This window comes from Amphibalanus amphitrite, unplaced genomic scaffold (assembly GCF_019059575.1).
Source record: "Amphibalanus amphitrite isolate SeventyFive unplaced genomic scaffold, NRLGWU_Aamphi_draft 001469F_arrow, whole genome shotgun sequence".
Classification (NCBI taxonomy): Eukaryota; Metazoa; Arthropoda; class Thecostraca; order Balanomorpha; family Balanidae; genus Amphibalanus; species Amphibalanus amphitrite.
Window position 1 is genome coordinate 132642 of NW_024882962.1, and position 25733 is coordinate 158374.

The 25733-nt window shown below is 44.4% G+C and overlaps 2 protein-coding genes across 2 annotated transcripts; both read left to right on the forward strand.

Moving 5' to 3' along the window:
- The first annotated feature begins 61 nt into the window (after positions 1 to 61).
- On the forward strand, positions 62 to 15746 carry LOC122373258 (kinesin-like protein KIF19). Its single transcript, XM_043351152.1, has 10 exons — positions 62 to 151; positions 9130 to 9204; positions 9985 to 10095; positions 10458 to 10545; positions 10811 to 10926; positions 12453 to 12602; positions 12993 to 13085; positions 13809 to 13916; positions 15025 to 15152; positions 15587 to 15746. Exons 1-10 carry the CDS (start codon positions 62 to 64, stop codon positions 15744 to 15746), a joined length of 1119 nt encoding a protein of 372 aa, XP_043207087.1.
- Positions 15747 to 18382: 2636 nt separating this feature from the next.
- On the forward strand, positions 18383 to 24880 carry LOC122373266 (the record flags this gene model as incomplete). The annotated part of the gene is made up of 5 exons (XM_043351167.1): positions 18383 to 18452; positions 22821 to 22904; positions 23665 to 23794; positions 24277 to 24431; positions 24816 to 24880. Coding segments are annotated over exons 3-5 (344 nt in total), but the record flags the coding sequence as incomplete, so codon positions are not given.
- Between the last annotated feature and the right edge of the window lie 853 nt (positions 24881 to 25733).

A 25733-nucleotide genomic window follows, 5' to 3' on the forward strand; every position in this document is an offset into this window, starting at 1 on the left:
GAAGAAGACGACTGGTGGGCGGAGGCGAAGCCTCAGTACGGGGGATAGGAGCTCGGCAGTCATGGGGATCAGGAGGACAGAGTCGGGACCAGCAGGAGGAGTTGGAGGAGGAGGGGGAGGACCGGGAGCGGACGACATGGAGCAGCTGACGGTGAGTGAGGTTGGGGTGTGAGAGGGGAAAGGCAGAGGTGTGAGAGGAAATAATCTTGGGCGTCGACGAGCTCCTCAGTCCGAGCGTCCAAAACCCCAAACCATCATCAGACGGTAACAAATTCATGTGCATGATCTGAGAACATTTACGGGGTACCTAGGTATATGATTTTCAAAGCCTGATCTAAAGGACCATTATCATATAACCAACTCATTTTGTCAAGGGGTCCAGTGGTATCAAGGGTCCATGAGCGATGATCGTCATATGACAGCCCACTTTCAGTCCGGATGCGGGATATGTCTTGGATCGGCTTGAAACCTGCAAACGATAGACCTTCTGCAGAGAGAAAACATGGCCAAAATCATTCGGCGTCACTCCAAGCTTTTTGACCTAGAGAAGTCCACAAAGGTCACGTAGGTACTCCAAATTTGAACAAGAACACTGAGCAGCACCTATACGTAGGTATGGCTTGTAACCCGCTCAGTAGAGCTAATTAGACCGCTCTAGGCCGCTGAAAATGACACCAAACATCTCACATTAGCCTGCAGATACTTTCCCACTTTCGATTTTAATCCGCGCCCCCCTGGGTGTGTATAACACGCCCCACGGGGGGGGGCTATTCATAGCCCCCCTCCTAACTCCGAAACTACTGAGCCGATCGTCAAAATTCAAAGGGCATCTGATAGCCCCGGAAAAACTGTCGAAGGAAACCTAATTTCAGTGACCTCGAGGTCACCGATGACGTCACAGGTCAGGTCAAAGTAAAAATTATCGAGATTTGGCTTGTTCACTTTTTTGGGCTCTGGCTGCCGTTTTACAAGTCAGATCAGGCTGATTGTTGGTTTACACACTCGTGAACAGATGCTTTAGCCCTAGAACGCCTGGGGGGGTTGTATCAACCCCCCTGAGGTTTTTTCGAAGTGCACGCTAAACGGCTTGTCGTAGCGGGCTGAAATTTTCAATACCCTCTGGCATGGGCGTAGGAACGGCAGGAACATTGTGGGTGCATGGGTGCAGAAATCCAGCCATGGCCGGTGAAGCGGGGGGGGGGGGGGGTAGGGAGCGACACCCGAGCGAAGGCTCGTTACGAGCTTTGAGGGTGTAGTGTGTACCATGTCGAAAAGGTGACCTGCATCGAAGCATTGACCCTCGCATGTGTAGGGGGGTCGGATGAACTCCCCCCCCCCCACATGGTTGTTCGCAAATAAATAACTCGCGCAAAAAGCGGCCGATCGCGGCGAAACTTTTATTACCCTCAAGTTGATCAGTTTTACACCTATGTACTCTGAAAATTTCATGACCCTGACCCAAAAGACTTTTGACCTGTGACCTGATTCTCGAGACCAAGTTCGGCCGGAATCGCAATTTGGCGTACGTCAGCTCTAGTGATGTCAATTACGGAAAATGGGAATACCGATACCAAATACCAACCAAAACCGTGGAGAAATACCGAAACCAAACCAACTTGGGAACATGAGGAAAATGCCAACTTTCTACCGATTTCTTAGCCTCTTAAACATTAGCGAGAGTTCATGATACCAACAAAATACCAAACACATTAGGATTGAAATACCAAATACCGAGTTGGAATTGGTTTGGTATCGGTATACCAAAAAGTTGGTATCCGATTGACATCTCTAGTCAGCTCACATTATCCGCGCGTTTCCAGTCTTTTTGTGATTGTAGACGTCCAAACATGTGAAATGATGTTCTTCCCATGCATCACGGTGGTTGTGAAGGTAACCTGAAGGTCAGGTCAGGTCATTGACCTTTGATGACCTCGGTTCACTTTTTCGAGTTTTGCATGTTTCTAGGGTAGTTTATAGGGCTGATTTCGAATTTAGCATCCATTTGAACGTTTACGAAGTAGTTTTAGTGCTTTCGTGACATGCTACGACGCCGTCAGCATGGTAGTTACCTACTAGTGGATAGCTGGTAGGACGCCTAATGGTTGACCTGACCTGACCTGACCCGACCTGGCCTAAATGCATGAATAAATCATCTGTGATCAAAACTAACATCAGATATTTGTGATCAGCACCCCGAAAAAGCCGATAACAGCTTCACTTTACGCAGTTCTAGCAGGTCCCGATTTTCCCGACTTTTGGGTCATTGACCTGTCCTGGAAGGTCAACCAATGAAGTAGGACCTTAAAATTGGGTATCGTCGGCTTTCTCTCGTCACGGGCAACACCCTCGTTTTTTTCCGCGAAGCTCTAGCTCGATCAGGGCGCCCGAACGGCAGGGGGGTCCGACCGACCTCCCTCCCCCCTCCCCCTACACATTAGAAGGTGGAAAACGCTGCACACATTCGAGGGCTAATATTGTCAATATTGACTACCGCAAAAAGTAAAAGCGGCCAGCTTAGCCATTTTCGAAGATATCGGGCTAAAATTTTTGACAGTGGGTCATCGGTTCGGTATGTGTTATCACATGCTCCATTTCCCTTTTTCAGCACAAATGTAAGTTTTGAAGACCATCACAGTAGCAAATGCTTCGAAAGATGGATAGTAGGCAACATACCCTGAATTTGCCGTGCTGCATGGGAAGTAGTGTTGATGAAAAAAGGGGTTTTTGGTTCAGATTATTGTGGGTGCAGAATACATTGTCTGCACCCACTGGATAAATATTGTGGGTGCAGCTGCACCCTTGCACCCATGGTTCCTACGCTTATGCCCTCTGGGGCAACCTTTGCGCATCTTTTGCCGAAAAAAAAATTGATCGGGTCATGTCAGGTCACGGAGTTATGACGTCATAAGAGGTACAGCCTCCGGCCGACAGTTACCAAACGTGTGCGCCGAATCCCTAGGTTTTCTGCCGGTGATACCCACATTGTTTGATGGATCATGATGAAACTTCCCATGCATGTTGGGGCAAGCATTGGCTATCGTGTGGTGCAAGAAAATTGACCGGGTCAGGTCAGGTCACGGAGCTATGACGTCACAAGAGGAACAGCGTCCGGTACTATTTTTGAAAAGCGCCCGAACCACTATTTTGCTAATTCTTGTTACCTCAATGGGAATATGCAGCAATATTAGCTTCTATAGGGAGCAAATGGACCTCCCAAATCCAAAGATACAATCAGATTTCAAAAATTTAAATTTTGATTTTTCGAATTTCTGCCGCCGACTGTGACCTTGCCGACTTCCGGCGCTCCCAACGCGTCATTTTTAGAGCTAGGGAAACGAAATACATACCAAACGATAGAGAATTGATCAAGGAACACGATAGTGAAGGTTTCAAAACGATATCTCCCACCGTTTTGCCGCAATCGCCGCGGAAAGTTGAAAAAGTTTGATTTTTTTTCGGAAAATTTGACATTTGACCGGTCATAAGTAGGTCAAATGTTGACCTAGGACCAAAAAATATACCACCAATCGCGAGATCTCGTTGAGAGCAATCCGTTGGTTTTTTCCGCTAAGCTCTACGACCTTCCGTTTCGAAACGCCAAGGGGGGGGGTCGTAACAACCCCCCTGGTCGTTCGTGTTATGAGAAATGGCCTGGTCGTGCGAGGGTTAGATACCCTGAGGGTACAAAACTTGCATTTTGATTTTCAGGTCAGGGTCAGGTCATCATAGGTCACGGAAATCTTATGTCATAAGTCGGTCACGTGACACATGTTTTATGGTCCATTTAGGCCATAGATTTCGAATTCGGTGTCACCTGTGTCATTTGAGGCCATTTTCATTTGAATATACATAGCTGAGGTCAGGTCACTTTCAGGTAAAAAAGGTTAAATTTCAAAGTTGAAATTTTTCAACCAAAAATGTCTATCGGATGTAGTTTGAGCTCAGGAACACGATGGTGCTATTTATATTGGTGTACGATGTCAAATTCATTTAGAAAAGTTGATTTGAAAAAATTAAAATTGTGAAATTTTTGCTATAATGCGTATAACTTGACCATTTCTTAAGATATGTGGCTAAAACTTGCTAGAGTAAGTGATAAGCATGCGTCCTATCATATGTGCTCCGTTTTTTTCGAAAGGTCATTTTTTTAAAGATAAAAATAAAAAATTTGAATTTTATATATAATTTTTTAAATTTTCAAAATTTTGAAAATTCGAGATTGCAGTTTGATAGTGCAATCCATTCTGAGTCCTGTAATGCAAATAAATTGGATCTAGCTTAAAAACTGAGCTCTTGGGAGTGATGCCCGTGGTTCAATGTTTTGCGTCGAAATCGGCCGAACATGACGTCACTCTGACGTCATTTTCGGCCGACCTATGATAGATACGAAATTCAAATTTTGACACAAGGTGTCCAATTGATGCAGCCGAAAGTACTGAAAGTTTGGTGGCGATATGTCAAGCGGTTTAGAAGTTATTGCAGAAAAATGGGAGGGGGGCTATGAATAGCCCCCCCCAGTGGGGCGCGGGTTAAATATGAATGTTTCGTAGTGAAGTTTTTATTTGAGGGTCATGTCAAGAAACGTCTAAACACATGTGGTACACAAAAAGCATGAACAAATAAAAGCACAAGAACCATGCAAGAAGTTTTTTTTTACATGATGCACGCTGGTATCTGACCTTCGATCTATGATCTCATCGGATCTATGATCCCACCGGATCCGGCGTGAAAAATTTATTCTGGATCTATGATCTCACAGGATCTGACGATAAACCAAGAACATGGATCTATGATCTGAGTGGATCCCACAATGCACAACATTTGAAACCAGGTTTCCATGTGCTTCTGTCAATAAGTGCCATTAACCTCTGGATTATGACGTGCTATCACATAAAATCACCAAATAAAAACGTTTGTGAGTTGCAACGAGTGACTGTTTGGGATTTCTGTATTGACAAGAAATAAATGAGGACCTATGATCTCACTGGATCTCAAGCAAAAATACTAGACTTGGATCTACATATGATCCCTACGGATCTCTCGATATATTAGAGCTGGATCTATGATCCCGACGGATCCGAGATCAGGATCCGTGTGATCAGATCCCAGATTCTTTTTCTCGGATCCATGCACATGTCTGCTCAGCTGTGAGTAAAATAAAGCCCTTTGGACTTGTCTTTATGGAAGAAATAAAACGTAAGATATTTTACAAAACGGCTCCAGCAAAACAAAAATATAATAAACTGGTAGAACGATTTCCCGAGTATCGGTATTTTTAGAAGCCTCAGATTTTTCATTTCGTAATGCTAGAGACGATTAGCATTTTGCCCCAAAGCCCTACTGCCTCCATGACCTGGCTCCGCCCCTGGCTGGCCCCGGCGGCGTGCACTGGTTGCAGCGGGGTGCACACAGGATGGTTATCCGTGTATCGAACGTCCCCCCCCCCCAGTGGGCAGGGGCGTCACTAGCAACGGTATTTCGTTCCTGGGCACCGCGGATCGAGCCAGGGTTACGGTACACAGTTATAGTGACGACTAGCCGACTAGGACACTGAAAATGGTGACATTACGGCTCAGGAAACGGCGATTCCTTATAAGGGATGCAAAGTGGATACGGTTGGGCTGCACTTAGCTTCGAAAAATGGATACTAGAGAATCAGGAATTGGGGACGATTGAGACTAAAATATCTCGGCGGATTGTGTTTGTTAACAAACAACGATTTTGGTTTTGTAAACGGGAATGGATGAGACGACGAAAAAGGGGAACTTGCGAATCGTCGATGCCTGACTTCAAAAGTAAGAATGTAGGAAATCTACGCCTAAAAGTGGAAAATAAGGCCTGCTGGGATGGGACGTGGAATGCAGCAAAAAACCGGAGCATCATGTCAATGCGCATGGTGTTTTGCCCATACCTTTCTGCTGAAGGTTTGATGAACCGTGCTGCAGTCTTCCGCCTTGGAAGGAAGATGCCACTACCTCATTACCCATTGATGCCGGATAGTACCAAACGCGTGTTTCTGTGTTCATGGATGTTCATCGATCGGTGTTTCAAGGCCGACGACAGGCTCCTTTCACAGCCTAGTTCATCGCTAGTTCATCGACCAAGTTTCATTTGATTCGAGACCGGTCAGAGCTTGGCCAATCACTATGACCACTGGTGGGGACTTCTATGAGCCATAACTTCCCTCTGAGTAAATAACAAGAATAACGGCCCTGTTATTGCCTCCCTTCTCGGTCCCCGCCCCTTTGGCCTCCCCCTCCTTGCCTGTAGCCTGCAGCGAGTGATTTCAGCTGCACCGCGTTACCGCGGCGACCCAGTCAGCTGATTATTAGTCTGGTGACGTCATTAGGGGTCAGTGGGTACGGGCTCAGGAAGCTGAACATGTTCTCCATCCATGAAAGCGTATATACTATGCAGCCATGACATTGCAACTTGACTTGCAACGGTTTGCCTCGATCGCGAGCGCTCGGATAGCCATAGCAAACTTGAAAAGCAGCGCTATATTTTGAGCTTTTTCGTTTACCATCGTATATCCATGTTCAAATGAAACGCCCCTCATACATATATTGGTATCCATTTCTAGCGATATCTAGATTTTATCGGTGCTGCCAGCCAAATGTCAGCAGGTTTACCCTTCATTTTCGGGTTTCATAGTTTATGTATGAGCTGTATCAATAAAATATCCGTTTTATGAATGCTGCAACTATAAATAAACGCAACAATGATCCTAAAAGCACTTCAAGCCGCTTGCATTTCTTTAACGAAAACGAACAGTTTGGTGGATGAGTTTCATTTTCATGTCTACCTTCCATTTATAGTCAACTCAGTATCACATGCATCTCTCCCTTAGCAGGAGATATATTAATTAGTTTAACCACATTCACTTCCACATAACTAAAACAGCTAGAAAACAAACTCTACACCACGCATTCCCAATACAACTGTATGCCCTTGCCCAATGCCCGATCCCTTGCCGTTCGCCAAAGCCAACGTCCGTCCCCTTCGCGAGCTCCAGATCGCGTGTTAGGGGCAAACCAGCCAAGCCTTTATCGTCTCGGCATCTATGCAGTTCGGAAATGAATCCGGCCTGAATCGGTGCCAGTGTCGAGGGATCGCGGGACGGGTGCTGCGACCATCGGATACGACGAGTCGTCTTTGTTGTTTGGGATGGTGGGTGTATTTCGGGGGTGATAAAATATGTGATGATACTCACTGAACGTTTTGGGCTATTTAGGTATATCGTAGGTCGTGCATATTGAATTAATTCGTATGTGATTGCTGGAAAAATTTCTCTCCAGATGCGCTGATTCAAAACATAGTAAGAGAGGGTCAGTTTCGTGCGTCAAACTTCCGATTAAAAAAAAAAACTTCCAATTTTATCATATCATTCATTAAAAACATACAAATGCAGATTCTTAAAATTTTAATGTTCATTTTGCCCAAAAGACATCGCCAGATATACCTATCAGTACCTATAAACAAGTATATAGAGAAATCAAATAGAATTATGAACCAAGTGGCAAAAGATCAATGCGATTTTCAGCAGTCGCGCTATAGCAAATATAAATCTCGGATTAAAATTACATTAACGTTTTCGTCCTTGGAATAGGGCTGAAGAATAACTACTTAAGTTTATAGTTATACCGTGCCAATTATTGATTTATGGCATTATCGGTTATCATTTTGCTCTAACCATTGAATGTCTAAGTAGCAGCGCTACCGGAATCGTTTCCAGCCAGATCTTTATTTAAGAACATCGGCATTCGCCATGCACGCAAGTTTGCCCGAATCGCTGCCCGATAGACGCCTGATGCGCGCAGCCTGGACTGATAGGCTAGCCCGCCGGGCGCCCGAGCGTTGCGGGACAGCCTACCGCCCAGTTTTTTCGACATCATGCATCACATGGTTTTTCACCACGGCGGTTTATTTTCGAACTGCACGAGATAGCCACATCATTATCAAACACGTAGGGTAACTGTGGGGAAAACGCACCCCTGGGCTAAACGCCTCCCCTAAAAAATCGTATTTCTTATCGACGGATAGGTGTTTTATCCTGTCTGTCAGAACAGCCAGCTGCTTGTTTACGTAGGTCTCTATTTCCGGTTCTGCGTCTTGAGGAGCAGCGTGGGTAGGTGCTGATGTTGGTTTTGGGTGTGGTTTTTGTTGTTTTTACAGAAGATTCCTAATATTTTGATGCCCTCTTTACATCACAAAACTTGCTATTGTGCACATCACTCAAAACTGCGTTTTATTGTCATTCTGTTGAATGTATTATGCTGCGGCGTTAGTGGCGCGTTTTTTGTCAATATTTTGTTGACCGGAAATGGAGTGGATGGGGCAAGACGCCTACTCGATGCATGGGGCAAGACGCCCCCAGTTTTCTGAAAGGGGGCGTTTTGCACGGTGGTGAGAGTGCAGGGTAGCGCCCTGTAAGTCGGGGCCGAAAAGGCCTCTCCCTGTCCTTTTTTGCTGATATATCCTAAACGACTGCAGATATCGTCACCAAACTTTCAGGACTCCTCTGGGCATCCATTTTACACATTGCAACAAAATTTTATTCCAAAGGCTATGGTAGGTTGACCACAAATGACGTCAGAATGACGTCAAGTTCTGCCATGTTCATCATTTTCTGTTGATGGATGGGGTGGGGGCGCTTTGCACATGGGTGTGGGCGTATTACCCAGGGTATGGGGCAAAACGCCCTTTTGTAAGGGTATGCGAAAACCTTTTTGGGGGGTTAAATACCACACGCAGGTGTCTTTTCTTGGTCTCAAAGCGTAGTAAAAAGAATGAGCTACATGATGGTGCCCAAAGGTTTAAGTAATCTGTGTTGGGTTGAGTGTCAGAAGGTTTCGCGCTTAAGGGGGGCGTTTTTGACCTATTCACCCTACGTTGTGAGATCGCGAATACAGAAATATTTATGTATTGGAAGCCAAACTGAAAAAGCTGACATATTGGCAATGCATGTACCTTTAAATAGGCGAATTAGTGTTTGAGGAAACGAAACCCAATCTTCAAAATGCAACTTTTTTATAAGACGACCGTTTTGAATTCCGCTAACCAAGTCCTCCATCGCTTCATATCTCACATTGTCTCCCATGTTTACCTGTTTCCATTTTTGTCCGGTAGGTGGCAGTGCGGGTTCGTCCCTTGGCGCCGGCCGAGAGAGCGAGGGGACGAGTGGCAGAGGCCTCGGATGACAAGGTAAGAACTGAAAATGCGACTAGAAGGCATTGGCTAAAGGTTTTCAAAGGTATGCTTGAAAATGTTATTGTTTAGCTGGGACATGGTTGAATGCTGAGAGAGATAACTGGAAGTATGGTTATCTTTATCAGCGTTTTCAAATGGTTTCCTTCACGCTCTTAGTTTGTTATGCATAAGAGGTTTTATAATACATATTTTTATATTTTTGTCAGCAATCGTATATCGTTTTTTTTCCAAATTCATTCGTAACGAATCGTTCATAAATATCGGCGAAGAAAGTCTGTTTGAAACCCTAAATCATATGCTCGTTGTGCCACCCGAATGATATCTTTTTGTGCGTGTGGTAACGATGGATTTGCTGTTACAACAATCGTTTCCTAGTGCAGAAAATCAAAGTACCTAGATTGTTGGTGCTTGCTGCTTAGCAAAAAAGCTTTACATGATATGAAGCGGTAATGAATCACCTTTCATCAGCATTTCATGTATCGCACTTGCTGGACCAGGCAACGAAGTAAACTGACCACCTTAATGAGCACATATTTCAGATGTTTCAGAAACGGCAACAGCAACCATTGCTACGGCGCAGCAATTTTACGGAGCGATTTGCCCGCAGGAGGCCGTTGACCAAATACCAAAATTAATAAAAGTAATATACCTACCAAACTGTGCGCAGTTAAGTTCCATGTACTGCCTAAACAAAGGCAGCTCGCGCCATGCTGTGAGGAGTTCGCCGCTTCCGATGGCACATTGTTTCGCCAACTGCGCCATTTTTGTCCGCAGATGGTAACGCTACAGGAGAACGACGGAGACAAAAATGACGTCTTGCGGCAAAAGAGGCGCCACGAGAAGCACTTTGTTTATGACTTGGCTTTCGGAGAGGATTCGTCACAGGTGCGAAACTGGGTGTCAGCGCTTGTTCTGGCTTGTTCGTTCAGTGTTTTTTTGCTATCCAGCGTGACGTGGTGAATTATTCCACTCGTTGAGTACTGATTTATACTGATTTATACTCGTGTCTTGAAAACATCTACGTGCGATAATTATGCAAAAACGACGATTAATCTTTTGAGTATCATGTTCCCGGTGTCTGAATCTCTGCATGCTGTTCCGGTAGGTTAATTATTCGGTGCACCATTGCATCGTTGACATACATTTTTTATTCAGCTTGTATCATCGGCCTTTCACTCTGCAACAGTGACATAATCACATCAATTATCCATGAAAAGCTGTAGGAAAGACTGAGACTTGTTTTCCAGAAACAACTGTACGAAAAGACGACCAAGCCGCTGATCGGCGACGTTCTTCAGGGATTTAACGCCACAGTTTTCGCCTACGGGCCGACAGGTAAGCCGAAAGGAAATTAGAAAGAAGCTGATACTATTCATTTGTGGCATACCAACATTTTTTTTTCAATATACTTTTGTACAAAATATGTATTTGTATTTGTATATGGAAGGAAGCATAATATAGATTTCCCGTTCGCGCCTACGCTACTTTGACAGGACGTCGATTGCCGAATACTCAAGAAGAGAAACAATCTCCAAATTTCGTCCCACACATTACGAATGGAAAACTCACTAATTTTACTGCCACTTCCCCGTTTTATCAGGTGCCGGTAAAACGTACACGATGGTCGGAACCGTGGAACAGCCGGGGATCATGGTCAGGGCCATGAACGACCTCTTCAAGTACATGGCCGAAAAGAAGGACGAACTCGAGTTCAAGGTACGGAATCGGATGAGCATGAAATGAAATGAGAATGTCAATGCGTTTCGAATGTCTACATGACAAAATAAAAGGAAGAAATGTAAAAGGCACTTGACACAAAACATCTGGCGATTGTGAAAGCACTTTTCCATGGCACAGTTTATTTACGGGTCTGGGCATTTTGTTGAAGCTTTTGCCGAGTTCCAGGCTGTTACAGACAGACAAACTGCGAAAATTAACCCTCGCGGGCCCCGGGGGGGGGGGCGTTTTTCGCCCCCCCCCCTGGCGAATATTTGCGATAGCTCCCGAACGCTTAGGGATAGGAAAGCGAAACTTTCAGTACCTTTTCTCCCATCAATTTGAAATCTTCTGAAGCAAAAAATTTGGACCTAGCCCCCTTGATGACGTCACAAGGTCCATTTTGCTAGACCTCTGCACGGGAAACTTCGGCGTCACAGACGCAAACTTCAAATAGCTGCTAAAAATAGAGTTTTGGAGATAAAGACAAATTACGAGCACGGCTGTGTAGCGTTTGACATAGAGAAAAATAGAAAAATAGTTTTGATGATATGAGGTCAGAGGTCAGGTCAACGACCCCGAAATGTGGTTTTAGTTTTTCGCAAATAACTTCGACAAAAATGGTCCTAGAGCTTCGGCAGTGGTACCATCGCATTCGCCTTGTCAAGCCGCGTCGAATGATATATATTTTGTTCGGAAAAGGTCAAGTTTTAGGTTGACCTCATGTGACCTCGAATGACCTCTGGTTGACCTTGACACATGAAAGGTCGTTTCTGATGGATTTGTACCCGCTGATCACGAATCTGGCATCTATTTTCCTCTAAGCCTTCATTTAGAGCTTCCGGATGGCAAAATTGTCTTACTTATTATTACTAACTTGAATTAGTGAAATAGCCTCTAGCAGGGATACTCTTCAGTGACCTTGACCTTTGAGCAGCCTTGTATCGTAAGATGAACCACAAATAGGGAACTGATAAGCCTTCAAAGCATTTCAAAACATCTTGGAAGTTAGCACGCAAGATGTGCGAAAAAGTGCCAAGTTTGAGGTCAATTTTGAGCGTGACCTTGACCTTGACCTTTGATTTTGAGCACATTTTCGAAGTCCTCAGATTCTCTTCTTTCGTTTGACACCCAATTTTGCCGGTTTGATGCAGCCTGCCGTCCTCTAGAAGGCTTACTTTGAGATCACTACACATGTACCGGTTTTTGCCTTTGACCTTGACCTCTGACCTTGAAAATTGACCTGAGGTCAAAAATTTTAGGTGCTTTAGAATCGTCTCGTAAGGACCTTTCGTTTGGTATCGCTTTTGTTTCCGTAGCTCCCTTATTTACGGAGTTAGACAGGGGGGGGGGGCGAAAAACGCCCCCCCCCCCGGGCTGCGGTGGTTGGGATTACCCCCCGGGCCCGGCCGGGTTAATGGAGTTCTCGATCGTTTATGCACTTCCGGTCACGCATCAAACAACCAGTTTTATACATACTTGATATTTGCTCTACTATGCCGAGTAATCATGAATGCCCTTTACAGATGAGTCTCAGCTACCTCGAGATTTACAACGAGAACATCCGCGACCTTCTGAAGCCGAGCAGCGGCACGCTCGAGTTGCGCGAGGACGCTAAGAAGGGCACCATCGAGGTGGCCGGTCTCTCAGAGGTCTCCACCATGAACACGAAGGAGGTGAGTCGGCTGCGCAAATCAGCTAGTGACGTCAGATATAAGGTGAATGTGACTTGATTTGGGACGCTGGTTGGTTGTCGCATATTTGTATCGTATGACGTTTTGTTAAAGAGGCTTGTTTTCTCCCAAAATAAAGAGGAGATATCTATTTGTCAACAAACTTCTTAGGGGAAGCGTTCCAGCACTGATTAAGAAAAAAATGTTGTGATTTCCGCAAACAATAATTATGGATTTTGGCGTTACAGCCAGCAAGATTGACACCTTGATTTGTTGTACTGCAATTCACTGCGGCCGCAATTAGGTTCATTAAAACCGCACACAAATTGCAGCAGGAACCAATCACCTGCACGATTCCATTACGATTTAACAACCGGACTGTCTTGTGAACAGGTGATGAAGCTATTGACCAAAGGCAACAAGGAGAGAACTATGGAATCCACGGCAGCCAACAGTACGTCTTCTCGCAGTCACGCACTTCTCATGGTGAGCTCAACTTCCGTACTGGCGTACGTTATACTGCCGTGAAATCGCGTAGGTGGCAGGTGCATACCTGCGATTAGGTGACTTGCAGATTGCAGAGTAGATTCCTTATATGCCATAAAATGACGAAATGCAGTAGCCCATGCGTACATTGTTCAAACCTTAAATTAACCTAATCCGGTAACTTTACATCGTCCCAATGAGAAGTCATAATTTTACGTGAGCGTTTTTCATCATGTATTACGGTATCTCAAATAAAGTGACTATCAGCGAATATGCCAGCGAAAGACATGTGAACATGCCTCCCTCATGCCTTGCTTTAACCGCTTCCTTGAACTTGTGCCTCCATAAAGCACAGTTTACCGAAATCTACCCCCATTTTCTAAATGTGTTCCACAAAGAACTACAACAGACTATATTTAACTTTACAAGAACCTGCTAGGTCGAATGACTCCTTTGTTCCCTTAGAACACTCTCGTTTCTGCTAAGTGTTACATTCCATAAGACTTTATTCCCTTGGTCATATACTACTGTATTACTGATATAGAATAGTCTATGCGTGGGTAAATCCCTGTTCCCCCATCAAAAATTGTCTACGTGGCCAATGATTGTCCCGTTAGCAGTTCCTTGTTCCTCTGGTTGAGGTTTGACCCATGGCAAAGCCCTTCCTTGGGTAAAGTCCTGTTTCGCGACTGAAGCGCGTTTCACCCCGGCCGCTTTCCACAGGTGACCGTTCGCCAGCAGTCCCGAGTTCGCGACATCCACGAATCGGTCAAGGTCGGACGACTCTACATGATTGACCTGGCTGGGTCAGAGCGGGCAAAACGCACAAAGGTACGTCGTGAGCTCGCCGGGAAAATATCTCCAGGGGGTCTATGACACTGGTAGGTCGTTAAATCACCGGAAAACATCTTGAGAGGTGGCAAAATGAACAAAGGCATGTCGAAAAATCACTGGGAAACATCGCTAGAAGTGGCAAAACGCGCACAGTTAGGAAACTACTAAGACGACTGAGCAGCCGCGCATGCTTAAACACTAATCAGACTTCACTTATACAAATTAAGTCTTACTTTACCACGAAATCTTTCCATCAAATGTCTACGAACCGCTCAATTTGCATAAAGTAGTCGGCACAATGCCATTGAGGCGTAACGATCATGCATCATTTAGGCTTGCCAGCCATAAAAAACCTCCTGACAGTCCTTTTGCACGTTAAAAGCGATCACCCACGTAGGTTCTTAGCTCAGACAAACCATGCATTATTATGCTGACTATGCTCTCAAAGAAGGGTGAATGCTTCTCAGCCCGAATGACATTCCGTATTCACATTTTTGTTGTCGGGCATCGCTAGGCCGCCAACGTAGTGTGTTGAGGGTTATTGATCCTGTGAATGGTGCCCCGTAACAACGCTTTGTGATCGTGGGTATAAAGGTCGTACATAAATCTTTTCAGTGGGTGGCTGTTGATATATTTGCACAATATCACTGAATGAGCGCAAACAAATCCTGATAAATGCCCCTGGTTCTTATTTCAATCGGTGTTGGGTTGGGTTGGTTTAGCAGTTGTATTTTGCTCCCGAAAGAAATTAAAACTTTGTGCATTGACAGACGGGTGATTAGGTAATGGTACTGTGAAAATAACAGCATTGATTGGGTCCACTTTAACTACGAACCGTTGCATACAAGCCTTCCAATCGGGCAATGCACTAAGGCCCCAGCGTTCAATATAAGTGACTACCTTACGTAGTCAAGGTCGTACGTAAGGAGTGCACAAAATTTATTTTTGGTGCAGTAGGTTGATCAACATCTGTCATCAAAGTCTAATTAATGTGTCTCAGCCGGCTTCCGGAAAATGTAGTTCGTCGTCTACGTTCTTTTTTGTATCCACCATTCACTCCAGTCAAGCACCTAACGGCTGCTTACAAACCGTTTCTGTGCCTCAGAACCAAGGTAAGCGCCTTCAGGAGGGTGCGCACATCAACCGCTCGCTGCTCGCCCTGGGCAACTGCATCAACGCGCTGGCGGTGAAGGGAGCCAAGTATGTCAACTACCGCGACTCCAAGCTGACCAGGTGAGATTGTCGGTGGCTGAACATACTCAAATGGATCGTGAAAATCATGCTGACTTGAGCTGATGATGCTTTGTTTTTGTAGCTGATTCTTCTTCTTCTACTATCCTTCTCTTATTCTTTTCGTGGAAGCTCTTTATCCGTCTCTCTCTCTCTCTCTCTCTCTCTCTCTCTCTCTCTCTCTCTCTCTCTCTCTCTCTCTCTCGCTCGCTCGCTCGCTCGCTCGCTCGCTCGCTCTCTCTGGTTCACTTTTTTCTCTTCAGCTCCCTTTCTCTTCCCTCTTTCTTTTTGGTCTTTGTATCTATCTCCTACCTCGGCCTCGGACCTCGGTATTTGTCTCAGTCTCTCTGTCTTTGCCTTTTCTTTCCTTTTTCCTTCCCTCTCTCTCCCTCTCATCTCCACACTGACCCGGAGTCCACTCCGCTCTTTGTTCTCAGACTTCTGAAGGACGCTCTCTCCGGCAACTGCCGAACAGTTATGATCGCGCACATCAGCCCCGCCATGGCACAGAGGGAGGAAACGTTCAACACACTGGTCTACGCGGACCGTGCCAAAAATATCACAAATAAGGTCGGAGCTGGCTTAGGTTATAGGTGAAGGCGTCTATGTGCGGATAAACGATTTCTATCGATCTGTCCCTCACTCTCCGCTCATTAAAGATTTAAAAACCTTGTAAGGCCATTTTACATCAACAACAACAGCAACAAAAAAAAGGTATAGAAATAACGCACTATTCTCAAGGAATTATACATAAATCTTTTCTATGCAGCAAAAAGAAATGTATTCAATGATTGAGAAATTATAAAAGTAACTTTAACTATAATTGAAAGTGATAATAACCTTACCTATGTCACTTGCACTGATTTCGACCGATGCGAGATTTGACAAGTTTCGTCTCACTCCCAGGTCAAGAGAAACGTTTTAGATGTGACACACCAAGTGTCTCAGTACCAGTCCATCATCGCCGAGCTGAAAAACGAAATCAGTCGACTCAAGAGCAAGATGAGCTCAGACGATCAGGTAATATGATTATTTTAAACATAACCATCACTGCCCAGACCCTTCCTTGCGAATAGATAGCTCGAAATTGATAGATTGATCGTGATTCTGAATAAGTTAGTTACATGTTGTATGGAACTAGACTATGGTGATTTTCACTGTATGTGTTAGTCAAGAAACTGACGATTTTCAATAACGATGAGGTCTGGGAACTAGCAAACAAAAAAGGTAATCAAATCGATACATAAACAAATACGCCCATCTATATGATGAAATTTCGATTGATAATAGCAAGGCACCGCATTGCTGCATTGTGGTAACTGATAAGATGTTAACTGCCCAATTATAATGTGAGAACTCGATCAAATATCAGCTAACGAGTTACGTTCACTACTCTGGTTGGCAGCACGACAGGGAGCCCGACATGACGTCACAGCCTCGCAGTAGGGAACAGGAAGAGGAGCTACGGAAGCTACGAAATGAGCTGATGGAGTCCTTCAGGGAGCAGATGGAGCTCAGGTAAATTGGACGTGGGGAATATGTATTGGATTACTGTGCAAGGTACAAGAGAAGATCAGTGAAATTTGGATGTTAGTCTTTTAGTGAAGATTGTGGTTGTGGAAGCTTTCTAAGGCTGTAACAGATAAAAAATAGACCGCCGATGCAATGATTCGCTTTTGTAAGAAATTGCTGTCGTTGACAAAAATATCAGTTCAATCTGTTCTTTTTTCACGGTTGCATTTGGAATTGGAGCCAGAAAATCGGTACTGTATTTCTAACATTAGACATCTTGAATGAATCTAGAGAATTACGTTTAAATATCATAAGTCTAAGTCGTAACATCCCACTTTTTCTTTCAGAAAGCAAATGATGGAAATTGATAACGTGCTGCTCTGGCTGGCGATGGAGTTTGAGAAGCAGACCAACTTTATCAACGAGGTGGAGCGTAAACGAGCCATCAACGGAGTCACGCAGCCAGGTAAATATAAAAAATACGAGAGGAACACCAGTGATGTAACCTCGCGCTATCAGCGTGCATAATGATCAAACAAATGATAAGAGACTGTCTGGGTGACGGAATGACACAATTAGGCGAGTCAGGGTCAAATGGGTGGACACAGTCAGGTCGCGGTATATATTAACCATCTATTCCGTGGTCAGGTGATTAGCCCGGGGTATCGAGCTCGGATGGGAGGACTCTACCGTAACCTCATTTCAAATTGGTGCCTCCATATAATGGGGAATCGACTAATGAGACTTGAGTAGCGGGCTGTGAGAATCAATACTAACATCTAATCAGATCATTGTTTTCAAGTAATATTAGCTCGCTTTGAGGTTATCATTGATAAAATGCACACGCGAAACCGTCGCTGTCAAATTGCTGTAAGGCCTCACATAGTTTGGTATTCAGGTGCTCACTGCTATCAACTGACAATGCCAACACAGTTACAGTCAATTCATACATATCGCCCAGCCAGTAGCTTACTCTCAAGAACCCTTTGTAAAACAGTTCGGCAATGGTTTCCCACCTTAAAGATATTTGTTTGTTTTTTATTCAGATGAGGATGACGAAGACCTGAACAACGCCATGGACGACCTGCGCTACGTACAGCAGGAGGAACACAGGCGAGTTTATGCGGGAATAGCTAGCGATGTTTTCATTGAGGAATGACACCATTTGCAGTCATACGCCTTCGTTGAAAATACAAGGGCGAATAAGCTAATGTATTAGTATTCGATGCTATATAGTTCTGCTTTTCTATCAATCTCTAAAAAATAACAGCTGATAGTCCTGACTCTTGAAGCTGTGGCTCTCATATATCGCATATCAAATGTCGTTTTGTATTTACCCTTTTCTTTGTCTCAAATAGTCGCTAAGTAACCGAATACCCATATACAATGTGCGCTGAAGGGGTAACCCGAAATCACTAACGTATGATGCGCAATAACGAAATAGCACAGGCACACTGCTGCAGGTAACGAAAAGCGTAGGCGTCAGGTGTTTTACCTGGTCCGTTCAACAGTAGCCAGTGCTGCAAACAGTCCACCAAAATTGCTCTTCACTGCATACTCGCGTGCTTTGCTTCCGTTTGTTTGAGTTACCGCCCCGTAATTACTATGTAAGTACACCCCGAAATCGTGGCAGGGAATTCATGGTTTGAAGAGTCTAGCGAAGACGGTGTCCGACGGAGCTTTGTAGGCAAATGACAAAGGGGTGAAATTCGTTTCAGGTACCAAGACATCAGGAAAAACTGTGAAGCAGATCTGATCGAGGTCAAAGAAACGGCAAAAAAGTTAGAGGAGGTGAGTGATTGCTGGAAGTCGCTTCATTTTACACGGGATAAATAAGCTGTCGATGGTAGTAATTCATGAGCTATTTATTGTGATTTATTAGAAGAAAAGTCTATCAACAACTCGTCGCTGATACGATTCTCATTTTACAACAGTAATTGATCGACTAACTAAGCAGGGGAAATCAAACAATTAACTTATTTTTCCTATCCATCACAATTCTCACACTCCATAACAGGTGCTTACGTATACACCACTACCCGCCTCTCCGTCCGAATACAAAAACACACGCCCAAATTAGCTAGTCTCACCACCAACAACATTTCCAAGAACTTTGCTTACAATCTGCCATTCATCCTCCATTTGAATCCGCTCCGTGAAAGTATACCTTCCAAAGTGCATCGTTGTGCGGACGTTGGCAGTTGCAATTCGACGGTTCACCTTCAGGCACTGGCTGGCTTTATCGATTAAAACGGACCGGGAGTTGACTGCAGGGTCTCCACAACACAGCTGGGCAGTGTGGGCTGGGGAGGGTAGAGGGTGGGAAAATGGGTTGAGAGCGCAGGATAGCGGATGGACGTAGACAATAAAGAAATGACAGAGGGAAGAAAAAGTGGAAAGAGAAACAGGTGTCCGAAAGAGGAAACTTATAAGTCTTAATGTTGAGCAAAAGGAGAATGACAGGGAAAGATAGATGTGTGAAAGGCGAACAATGAAACATGAACAGAGAAACAATCGAAAGGAACAAAAAGAGGAGCGAGATTAGTGAGCATACGTATATGACATATATAAAAGCAGGCAAAATTGAAAGCAAGATATGATGATTGAGAAACTGTGAAAGAAAGAGAGATGACAAGAAATTAAAAGTAATGACCAGCTGTCAAACTGAGGAGTGTGGGCAGAATAATGGGAAAAAATGGCACAGATAACTGTAAAGTCGTTGTTTTTATCAAATGCAACTTGTGATTGTTATTACCACGTTTCGAACATTATTCAAAGTAACTGTTTTATTGTGACTTGCCGGTTCCGATTATTGCCTCCAAACCTTGTTAGCTGAACTTCATTTGATCGAACGATGTAATGTCGAGCGGAGCATTCATTGACGTTGAACGCTTGGATCTAGAAAACTTATAGAAACCTGTTGTGTACAGAAACCTGACCGTTCCTCTAGATAATATTGCACGGTGTCCATAAACACAATAATATATTAAACAAAGTTTGATAAGTAATGAAAACTTACATAAGTCCACAAAACACGAAAAGGCCAGGGTAGGCAATTTCATTCGTACATTTACAACCTGCAGCGAAATGCAGCTAGTTCAACAGTCCATAACTATGCTTCTTCGCTTTCGCCCTTGGAGGTCTATGGACAACATAGGTACCTGCATTTGGTGAAAAAGGGCCAAAGTATTGCTTCTATTTGGAGAGAGCATAAAAGTCAGGTTGTGTGAGCTCGTCAAGGAACTATTTCGTTTTCTTTCTTACAGCTCTGAAGAACGTTCGTCGTTTGATGATATCGCCAGCAATGATGTTTGAGGCACATATTTAAATGAAAGGTTCAACCAGTTCCGTCTTGTCAATTAGCGATAGCGACGAACTTTGCCAGTGAGCAATTAAACCAATCCAGCAACGTGCCATATCAGCCTATCATGACAGCGAGCATAACCCATTCCACCATTCTGCAATCTGCACCCCGCCGTCACCATAGCCAAAACGACATGCTTAACCATAATTCACCCACAAATCCAGCCAACTGCAGTCGATACCAGCACGACACTTGGTTGCCTAACAACTGACCTTCATTCCAAATATCGACCTCACTCGCCACCCGTCGGAAACCAGTGCACTGCCGCATGCACGATTATTGGCAGTGTGCAAGCGCGGGGTCAGGGTTCAAGGTCAATTTGAGCAGAGCTGAACCATTCGTTTCCAAGCAATGTGAATGATAACTCGGTCTGCTACGAAGAGGGTTCATTTTTTTACAGTTAAAATGCAAATTCCTAAGTGCATGTTATACACTGTAAACCAAATTGACAAGTCTTGTGTAATATAACCAATCATCTCTTGGTATGTTTACCAACTGATACTTTTCAAACAAGCCGTTGTCTGGTGCATTGCTTGTCAGATGACAACTACGAGTCAATAGTTACTATGCACACCAACTTCTCAGTATCCAGACCAACTCTACATTTGTTTCAACGTTTGTTTCTTAACCCGCTTTGGAAACTTGTTGCCGCATGGTTATTTAACCGGCGCCTAACTTGTACTGGTCAGCTGGTCAGCATACACATGGTCAGCTGCGCCCGTGACGTCAGACTTGGCGGACCAATCAGCGGTCGCCGTCCGGCCCCGGCGCGGCGGTTTCAAACCGTTCAAACCAGCAGTTGTCGCGCGGCCGCCGTGCAGCATGGATCAGCGACGAGGGCTGTTCCAGCATTTGTGCAGTAAAAAGTGAAATCTGTGAACTGTGGTGTTCGTGCTGTGAGTGAGGCCCGCTCTGGCCTGCGGGACGCACTAATCGTGCCTATACCCGCGGTCGAGACGCCTCCCTTCCCCTGCGCGCGCAATGTAAGTGGGCCAGACCTTTGCATGCACATGTGAGCAGATGTTTTGCGGTCGGTGTTTTTTATATATAAATACATTTATTTGCCTTTAATTCAACTCTTTGTATTTTTAACTTAAAGGAAATAGTTCACTTTTTAACATGGGTTTTGAACTGGAATAGCAGTTCCGTAGCCTGGGCTGAGACGAGCATAAATCAGGAGCTTTTACAGCCCAACGATCACCCTAGGCAAAGATATTCTATTTCTCGTCCCGAAAAAGGTGTCTTGCGTTGAGGATGTGTGCCTTGCATATATTCGCATCCAGTATGAAAAGAGCATGGGTACCGAAAATTCTTCAGAAACTAGAGAAATTATCTACGAGAACTCTAGAGAAATTCTCGTACTGATCAATAAGGACATTCAGCAGCAGCAGATCGCCCAAATGCCGGTGGCCGCGATAATTTCTCTAGTTTCTGAAGAATTTTCGGGACCCATGCTCTTTTCATACTGGATCGCCTGTGCCTTACAGAAACTGAAAAGTTCTTCCTATATCAAAATATAGAAAATAATCTTTTGTTATAAATAGGTTTTATTTTCTTTGCTGATCATTTTGAACATAAAAAATCATAAATCCATTGCAAAAAAATAATTTCGTGAAAGTGAACTATTTCCTTTAACTGATGGACATATATGGGCTGTAAAAGCTAATCTGGTTGGCGATCATGCTTTATTCGAATTATCTGCGTGATCGTGCAACTGCCATGATTGTTATGGTCAATGTGGAAATATTCGTCATAGTGGCATGTTATACTTCTGGCTTGATGCGATGCACAAAACCATGTTCTTCCACATACGCAGCAGTTCTTGCTTCAAAGACTTATATGCTGACGGTGCACGATAGGTATACCTTATACCTCATGCATTTACTACATCCATTCGAAAATATGCACTTGGAATTGTCTCCAGTCAATAGTATTAATTACATACTACGTGATGTAGGTACGTGACCGTAATAAATACTAATGATTCCAGAAACTTCCGAATGGATGTGGTGTATGCATTCATCGATTATATAACCCATCAGTATTTCGTTTCTTGTCAGCGCAAGCCTTTGAGCAATAACTGATGCCAGTCATGATTTTGTGCACCACTTCCAGCCAAAAAATGACCTGTCCGTATAGAAAATATTTCCTGAATCAGTATCGTGGCAATTGAAAACGAACGCGAATCGTAAGTTCTTAAGGTTATCAACGCAAACAAAGCGATTGTAAGGAAGAACAAGTTCGAACTGAGCGTTAGTACACTTACGTGTTGACAATTTGTAAACTAGCAATGCCCAGTCAAAGGCTAGTTCATCAACAAACCAGGGGTTGTTGAACCGACAAGGAAACGGCTATGCCTATCCAGAAGTTGGTAGGTTCACAAGGCCCAGACTAGTACTCAACAAGGTGACGCCTATGCGAATTGGAACCAAACTTGTAGACAAACTGTTAGTTTGTTGGCCAACACACCTGGGGTTGGTGAATCGACAAGGTGACGCCTATGCGAATTGGAACCAAACTTGTAGACAAACTGTTAGTTTGTTGGCCAACAAGCCTGGGGCTGGTGAATCGACAAGGTGACGCCTATGCGAATTGGAACCAAACTTGTAGACAAACTGTTAGTTTGTTAGCCAACAAGCCTGGGGCTGGTGAATCGACAAGGTGACGCCTATGCGAATTGGAACCAAACTTGTAACAAGGAGCCAACTTGTAGATTTGGTTTACAGTGTACTTATGCGCTGATGAGGCGTAATCAAGCGTATAATAATTGGTTATGCATTTTGTTGTTGTTTCAGACTCTTCCGGATAAGATTTCAACAGATGAGCAGCGTGAACTCCTCCAGCTGCTGCTCAAAACTCATGAGCTGGAGATAGAAAATGTAAGTAGAACGTGGTTTACGGTTGATCGGTGATCTGCCTTTGCTACTGGTAACCAAAAACACAGCCACTACATTTTTTAACAACCATGACGGTGTCATAAAATTCATAAGCACCCATGTTCCTGCAGTTTGGAAGAATCCAAAAGTAATCAGTTACGGTTTTCTTATGCCTTCCAGTTATCGCCTTTCATGAACGAAGCCACATTATTATTCACGGTCTTGCACGGAACAGAGCACCGTAGTCCGTAATACATGCACATACAAAGGTTCATTTCGAGTCCATTGACTGCGTGGATCCATGAAAACGGAGACGGTTTGAAAACCGTTTCATCGTGTTCAATCAATATTCGAGTGATACTGATTGATTTCGGCCTTAAATTAGGGCGGGCTCGACACGAACCACGTGGCTTCGCAGAACACGCGGCAAACTGAACACGCGTCGTGCGTAAATGGAAATGCAGTTCGTGTTTGCTGAAGGGAACATGTTAGAAGATACGATCGACTTTGGACGTGATGTGTCATTGGCTAATAAAGTTAATAGAATCTAATGCCGTTAACAAACTCTTCAGGTAACTCTGATTCGGGTAAGCGTAGGTTATTGTAACGTTACTTTGATTGTCATTTACCGAGCCTTTTTGGATCATGGTGAATCAAATGAGTCTTCTGCAATTGAAAACCGGACCGCTACTACATACATACTCGAACAAATCCCTATGCCTAATTCTATAAAAATCGAGCCCCTCGTCTTGCGTCATTTCAGATCGAGATGCGCAGCAACCAGCTGCTGAAGGACCACGAACTGCGTCGGAGGGACCTGATGATACTGCGCTTCGACCGACAGCGGGCTCTATGTGATGAGATCATCAGCAGACAGCGTGACGTCATACAAGGTTAGTGGGGTTTAACGGTGACGTCCTATAATGTCAATGGAGACCAATGTATGTGACGGCATACAGGTCCAGTTGAATTTGTCAAGAGTCGGTTTAAGTTTTATGAACGAGTTGAGCTCAGTTAATTCTTCGTCGTGAGTGTTAGCTCTCAGTAATCTCCGATTTTGCATCAAATAAGTTATGCCAAGTTATGTGGCTAATCGTACCGAGCTTCACGCAAAGTTTTGAACACTTCAACCTGCGTCTCACACCTTTACTCCATGGACCATGACGCATCTCTCTCTCTCTCTCTCTCTCTCTCTCTCTCTCTCTCTCTCTCTCTCTCTCTCTCTCTCTCTCTCTCTCTCTCTCTCTCTCTCTCTCTCTCTCTCTCTGTCTCTGTCTCTGTCTCTCTCTCTCTCTCTCTCTCTCTCTCTCTCTCTCTCTCTCTCTCTCTCTCTCTCCCTCCCCTCTCACTCCCCCCTCTCTCTCTCCTCTCCCAGACATGGAATCGGGTAAGACCGGTAAGAGCCGCTCCGGCAGTGGCGACATGCCTCCAGAGCTGCAGAAGATGTATGAACTTTACACACAGGAGGTCAACAGTCCCAGTGGCCAGCGCGACGCCCGATTCCTGCACGGACTCAACGAGGTCATGAGGGTAGGTCGAACATAATGGGGAGGGATACCAATGGGAAGGAAAATAAAAGTAAAAACAGCGAGCTTTACGTTTGTGTCACCTATTTTTTTTATTCGATGTCCATGCATACTATGATTATATCAATCATCATTGTATGCACAAGTTTCCTTTAACTGTGGCAATATTTTTTTCCTATTTGTGACCAATAAATGATTCCTTTTCCAATGACATGCAGGAAATATCTTGAACCGGTGAATAAGGCTATTCTAAATAAGGATATTTTTGAATATAGAGGAATTAAGTAATATTTGTTATGTTTTTCCACGCATAAGTCAACGAAGTGCATAGTACTTACCTGTCGCAGTCATGCCACTAACCATATTTGTGTCGTTCGGTTCGTTTCAGTCTTCTTCGTCCCTGTCCATGCGAAGCTCTGTGGACGAGAAGGGTCGACTTCCTCCAATAAATGGGTGCGTCTAAGGGGGTATTACAACTTGAAGCACATAATTGTCACCCGGGATGGGATGACATAAGTCCAGCATATGGCACACTAATAAAGTTCTTAAAATTGTCACTGTCAATTGGGCGATAAGAATTATGCATTTAGTTCCCTTGGAAATCACGCACAAGTATCATTGCATTAAAAAAAATAGACGGATTTTTCACATGCTAGCATTTATCATCTCCAGCAAAGCTTTAAGAAATTATTGCTATTGTCTCCTGCCTAGCAACCGAAGAACATACCTGACATGAGCGCTCAACTGAGTTATTAATTGCCGCGCCGGAAGCAATTACACAACAATACGATAAAACACATTTGCAACTAGAAATGAACGACCCGGTCTTGGCTGGCCGTATGTGATAGTTGCCAGCCCACTCATTCCCAGCCACCTCAGCTCGGTGTGTTTCTGAGGCAGTCCAGGGCCACGGCCCATTTCAGAGCCAATGACGTCATAAGACAACCGTTCAATAGTTCACTGAGCCGTGACATTTGGCTGCGCACTGACGTCTGTGGCGTCATGGACGTGCTGTGGGAAATCGTTGCTGGGAATTCTCGTGGTTTGAAACTTATGACGCTGTTAGTTGCGCTGAGTAGCTGCAATAACTGGTGGATGCCTGGTGCCACACAACTCACTGTGACTGCAACAGTGGGGACAAATGGAATGCATTTGCCTACAAACCTGTGCCAGTTGGGCATGTTGGGCACGATATTTGCCATGCCAGTTGTGCAAAATTATGCACGTCGTCTCATGCCAGTTGGACATGAGACGACGTACATACATAATTTTGGCCTAGTATTCCCCAGACCCCTACTATTATGAA

Bases quoted from the DNA above. Each gene is read 5' to 3' on its own strand.
- LOC122373258 (XM_043351152.1), top strand. From the start codon at position 62: ATGGGGATCAGGAGGACAGAGTCGGGACCAGCAGGAGGAGTTGGAGGA. The intron at 10,546-10,810 runs GTAAGCCGAAAG...CCGTTTTATCAG, and splicing joins TTTCGCCTACGGGCCGACAG to GTGCCGGTAAAACGTACACG. The intron at 12,603-12,992 runs GTGAGTCGGCTG...TCTTGTGAACAG, and splicing joins CCACCATGAACACGAAGGAG to GTGATGAAGCTATTGACCAA.